A 5,630-nucleotide genomic window follows, 5' to 3' on the forward strand; every position below is an offset into this window, starting at 1 on the left:
AAACATGCAAATAAGTTCAAACATCAATTCAATATCTACTATTTCCTGAATATTATGAAATTCAAGATGGCGCCCCCTAATGACGTCATAATATGCAAATTAGACGAGTATATTCACACCCCACATAAACTTTCGGTCACGCCCAACATTTTTCTGATTTACAGTAGATCTCTATCTTTAAGCCCTTTCAAGCCACAAGCTTTTGAAATCTTGATGTCAAAATCCAGCATTTTTCCAAAAATCCCTGGCGCCTAAAAGGTTAAAAGGCATAATGGCATATCAAGTTTGTGATGTAATTGCCAATGGAAACAAGTCCTGTAACTCTACACTGGAGCTATGACCAATGTGATGGCTAATGCTATGTGATGTTTATTTTGAACGTGGTTTATTCATAGTCTACCCGAAATTTTACTTTTGACTACTTTTTTTTAAAACTTTTTTTTCACTACTTGAAATGCCCGGTTGTTAATTAAAAGCTGATATTTTATTTTATTTTATGCATGTTTATTTTTGCTTATTTTTATATTTAGATCAGATTTAGCAGATCTCAAAATGATTATCTGTGTTTCATACTTGAAATTGTACATTTGTGATTCCTAAATTCACATTAACAAAAAAAAAATTATAATTTACAAATACTGATTTTATTTTTTAGCATTTTACTGTGTTTGCATGTGTAACCAAGTATGTTGGGCTGTTTTTTTTTTGCAGCTTATATCACACCATTCAGTGTTTTATAATTTGTACTTTTAAAGGGGTCATATGATGTTGCTAAAAAGAACATTAATTTGTGTATTTGATGTAATGAAATGTGTTTATGCGGTTTAAGGTTCAAAAAACACATTATTTTCCACATACTGTACATTATCGAGCCGTTTTAGGTAGGTGTGGCTGACTCTTAACTTTTATAAAGAATATCTCTTTGGATTTGAGACTTTAGTCTTTGCAACTTTACAGATCTTCTTTATGCACCAAGAGCTTGTAACACTCCAAAGAGAAAGGAAAAATTGAAATCGCATCATATGACCCCTTTAACACTTTCTGTGTTTGACCCTCAGACCATCAGAAGCTCGAACGAGAAGCTCGAATCTGTCGTCTGCTGAAACACCACAATATCGGTGAGCTATTTACCTCCACCAATTCTAATCAGAAATAATATATATGATTAAAGTGTATTTTAAGCATTTAAACTCTGAATGGATCGTTGACAGTCGATTATTCTCATACTTTGAGCTCAGGAGAATGTTGTGTGATTTTTGTCCCTACAGCCTCAATAAAATCTAATCTCAATTCTCTGTTTTTGTTTTAGTTCGTCTGCATGACAGTATATCAGAGGAGGGCTTCCACTACCTACTGTTTGATTTGTAAGTGTCAGTGTACTTCCTGTCAGAATGTTCCTCCGTTTCCTGTCATCAAATTAGCTTTGACGTGAGGAACAGCATAGCCTAAAATGATTCATCCTTCATATGCTACAGTATGTGCCTCTGAAGCCTTTTATAAGCATTCTGTTTTTCTGCACTGTTAAACGGATAGTTCACACAAAAATAAAAAACTGCTGCTGTCATCATCTGCTCACTCTCACAACACTATGAATGCAAAACGAGTAATGTTGCATTCAAGTCATGTTTGAATGATTGTATTTATGAGATGAGCACACATGCACAAATTGTTATTTATCATAGTATGTTGTAATTGCTAATGTTAATTGTATAATATAGTTTTGTGTGCTGGTGATGAAGACCAGTGATCAAATTTACCAGAAAATACTGCCCGTTTATGCAGTGACAGGCTTGTATAGCAAAACTGAATTTGGCAGCACAAGCATGATAAGATAAGTGTCAATTCCACACCTAAAGCTCCCATTTCCTTTGTTATTAATTTTGTTGTACTAGAGATAATAAAGCTCATATCTTTGACAGAAAGCAGTGTAAATAATAAAATTGACCAACACATTTATTTTATTCCGACCAAAATTACTTGGAACATACATCACATCATAATTATGATTTTTCAAACTTATACTTATACGTAGGCAATGACCAAGATGACTTTAAAACATCTAGCTGTCGTACAGGCTGCTGTTTTCTGATGAAAGGGAATATTATATGCTATTAGAGTATTTACTAATATTTTAAATTGGCTTTAATTTTAATATTTTCAGTTTTCGATTTAATTTTAATTTTAGTATTTTAATTTTTCTTATTTTTATTTCAGTTTTAGACATTTTTAGAACATTTTTAAAGTTCATTTTATTTCAGCTTTTTTTTTTTTTTAAATTGCTGTTATTTTTTAATAGTTTTATTTTTTAGCTAAGAATAACAACTGTGCTGTATTGAATACTGTGCTGTATTCAAAGTCTTCAAAAGCCATGTAATGTATTTTAATTATTTTCCCAAACCATCCCTTTAAGAATACATGGGCTTCGTGAGTTATAATTCATAAAAACTGAACTAATACATGTTGATGCCATATTATGAACACATTGCTATCAGATGGGCAATAACCAAAAACATTTAATGCCTCCCCAAAAGCATGCCATCTTAAAAACCTTCCCCTCGGTTTTCACAGTTCTAGCTTTCCGGAGAATTTGTTTTACATTGGATTCTCGTCTCCATGGAAACTGAGTTTTCGGAAAGGGACTAGAACAGGAATTCTGTTTGAATTAGCAAATAGCCAGGCTGAACTTCCTGTGTTTTAGGGTGACTGGAGGTGAACTGTTTGAAGACATTGTAGCCAGAGAGTACTACAGCGAAGCAGATGCCAGGTAAGGCTGCTTTTCCTAATGTTTAACGTTTCTCCGTGCCTCTCTTCTGCCCTTTCTTCTCCTCTCTCATTGGCCCTAGCTTGTTGCACCCGTCACCATCACATACACGTTCACTGTGAGTTTGTTTTGCATTTGGAGATGCTATTTGAAATAGCATCTCCCACAGTGCAACACGCAAATCTCACTCTTTGCTCATCACACACACTAGGGTGAAACGTGGCCTAAAAAGGTGGCACGACAGAACTGGACACTAAGATTGTTTGAGGAAATGAACTGTATGCTGTTGTGTGTAGTTCAGGTGCTTTGTGCAACAATATACAATTCTAGAGTGTTGCTGTTGTGTCTTTAGTCTCTCTGTCTATGTATATGTCTTCTCTTGTTTTTTCCCCCCACTGATCTATCTCTGTTCTTTCATCATGCATTATGTCTCTTTCCCTCTCATATGCACACAGACACAGGCAGCCCGACCATCCTGTACAGATCCCTTTCCACATTGTGTGAGTGTGTGCTTGTGTGCTTGTTACCAGGGTTTACAGTATGCAGTCGAAGGTGTTAGTCCAGCCCATGTATGCAGTTCCACATAATGACTCGCACTGACTTCCTGTGGGTGTGTGTACCACGTTCACTTTGACCGTCTCTCTTGTGGTTTTTTTGACCCAGTGCTTGTTCCGTGGTATCGTTCGTGTGGAGAGGTGTGGTTTAGTAGTTAAAGGTCTGGTCTGCTAACTGAAAGTTAGAGATGAGACGATCCAAAAACACGATTTTGCCCTTGACATTTAACCAAATTTTTCTTTTAGGTAAGTGTATGCGTGTCATTTGACTAAATTAATAAGTATATAGAGTTTATCTCAGTATATGCTATATAGTATATAATATATATTATATCTCAGTATATCTATCAATAATAAATACAATTAAATTGTTTAGGTGTGTGTGTGTGTGTGTGTGTGTGTGTGTGTGTATATAATATAGTCTCTCCAAGGCTGCATTTATTTGATGTAAAAATACAGTATATTTTGAATTTATTTATTTTTAATTGTTTTTAAAAGTGCTATTTATTTCTATGATGCCAAAGTTGCGTTTTCAGCATCATTACTCCAGTCTTCAGTGTCACATGATCCTTCAGAAATCATTCTAATATGCTGATTTGCTGCTCAAGAAACATTTCTTACTACTTAACTTAATATCATTGTTGAAAACAGTTTTGCTGCTTAGTATTTTTGTGGAAGCCATTTTTTACAGGATTCTTTGAAAACAAGGTTTATAAGAAAAGAATAAGTAGGAATTATAAAGTAATTTTTGCATCAGTGTGAAATCTTTGTCATTTTTGATCAATTTAATGCATCTTTGCTAATAAAAGTAGTAATTTCTTAAATTAACTGAACCCAAAATTTTGAATGGTTGTGTAAACATTAAAAAACACACAATTATTTTTAAATGTCTGTTTATTTATTGAGGTTGAATATATTATAAATAAAAAAATTATAATAAATGTATAACAATAACTACTTAAATGACAATTTAGGTAAAAGTGAGAAGAAATATTTTTGTAATTTAAGTACTGCATTTGGTCAACTATTTGGTGCAAACAAGTACTTGACTAGTCGGTTACTTGTGCACATGTCTCATACTAGTGTCTGATTAGATTGCATTATGATCTTGATTGTTATCAAGTTTGCAGGTTCAATCTCAAGTGTATAAACCACAGATACTGAGCCTCACTGTCTTGGTTCGTCACCATTATTAAAGTTGAGCAATGTGCTCTTGTTCTCATGACCCAGCTGTTAGTTACAACGTTACACTTTAGCTGAGCGTTTGCTAAAGGGCAGTTTACGCTCTTGTCGTGCTCTTGCACGATGCTTTTACACTGTAATTACTGTAGTATATTGCACAGGGGCTCTTATAATAGGTATATATAAAGCAGTCGTTGGCCTCTGGAGATTAAATTATAGGCTGATAACTGTGTTTGAAACAAGTGCTAGCATCCATTCCCTAGATATCCTTGTCAAATAAAGTGGAGGTTGGCACAGCACAATTGTGAGTGTGAAATTTCGGTAACCCTTCACGTAAAGCCTTTGTGTATAATGCATTATAAAAGTAATTTAAATGCATTAATTTTGCACCTTATAATGCATTGTACAATCTCATGAATAATTGTAACCACAGTTAATACATTATAACACTATGCATTTTAAATTCGGTTAGAATTGTTATGACAAGATAATAATGTATTACAACGCACATTATGGGCTTTAAAGTAAAGTGTTACTGAAATGTATTTATATAACTTACGTTATATAAATATATTTAATATATAAACGTAACATATTTTTCTTAAATATATACATGCATGTGTGTGTATTTATATAGACTTAATAAAAATACACAGTACACACACATATATTATGTAAACAAAAACGTTTATTTCGTAATATATGTGTGTGTACTTTTGTGTGTGTATATTTATTATGTATATATAAATACACACACACAGTATTTTGAAAATATATACATGTATTTACGTGTATAAATTTATATTAATATAAGTAATGACAATCATGTAAAATTATTACATTTTTTTTCACACATTTACTATTTGTATTTTATTTTTTAAGTGTAATTTGTTAAAGGAAAATCTAAATTTATTTTTACAAAAATGATCAGTTAGAAGTGAACCACACTGCTTTCTAGATATCTTTAGAAAGTTTAAATGTGACTGAGAAATCAAATGTTTGCCTGTTTCTTTTGTAGGAATAGATGCAAGGAAACATCGCCGCTTCTTTCCTTGTGCTCGTCTCCTGCTGACCTGCTTCTAGCCACCTGCTGTCTGTCCCTCCTCTCTCTCTCTCTCTCTCTCTCTCTCTCT

General features: G+C 33.3%; 1 protein-coding gene across 1 annotated transcript in view; it reads left to right on the forward strand.

The window, feature by feature from the left end:
- Positions 1 to 5,630, forward strand: part of LOC107743337 (calcium/calmodulin-dependent protein kinase type II subunit beta-like) — a 73,551-nt gene that overhangs the window by 12,400 nt on the left and 55,521 nt on the right. The window contains exons 4-6 of the mRNA XM_016556510.1: positions 1,059 to 1,118; positions 1,310 to 1,364; positions 2,699 to 2,764. Coding sequence (XP_016411996.1) covers positions 1,059 to 1,118; positions 1,310 to 1,364; positions 2,699 to 2,764 — 181 coding nt within the window. The remainder of the gene's footprint in view (positions 1 to 1,058; positions 1,119 to 1,309; positions 1,365 to 2,698; positions 2,765 to 5,630) is intronic.

Source organism: Sinocyclocheilus rhinocerous, unplaced genomic scaffold, assembly GCF_001515625.1.
Source record: "Sinocyclocheilus rhinocerous isolate Xijiao unplaced genomic scaffold, SAMN03320098_v1.1 scaffold2844, whole genome shotgun sequence".
Classification (NCBI taxonomy): Eukaryota; Metazoa; Chordata; class Actinopteri; order Cypriniformes; family Cyprinidae; genus Sinocyclocheilus; species Sinocyclocheilus rhinocerous.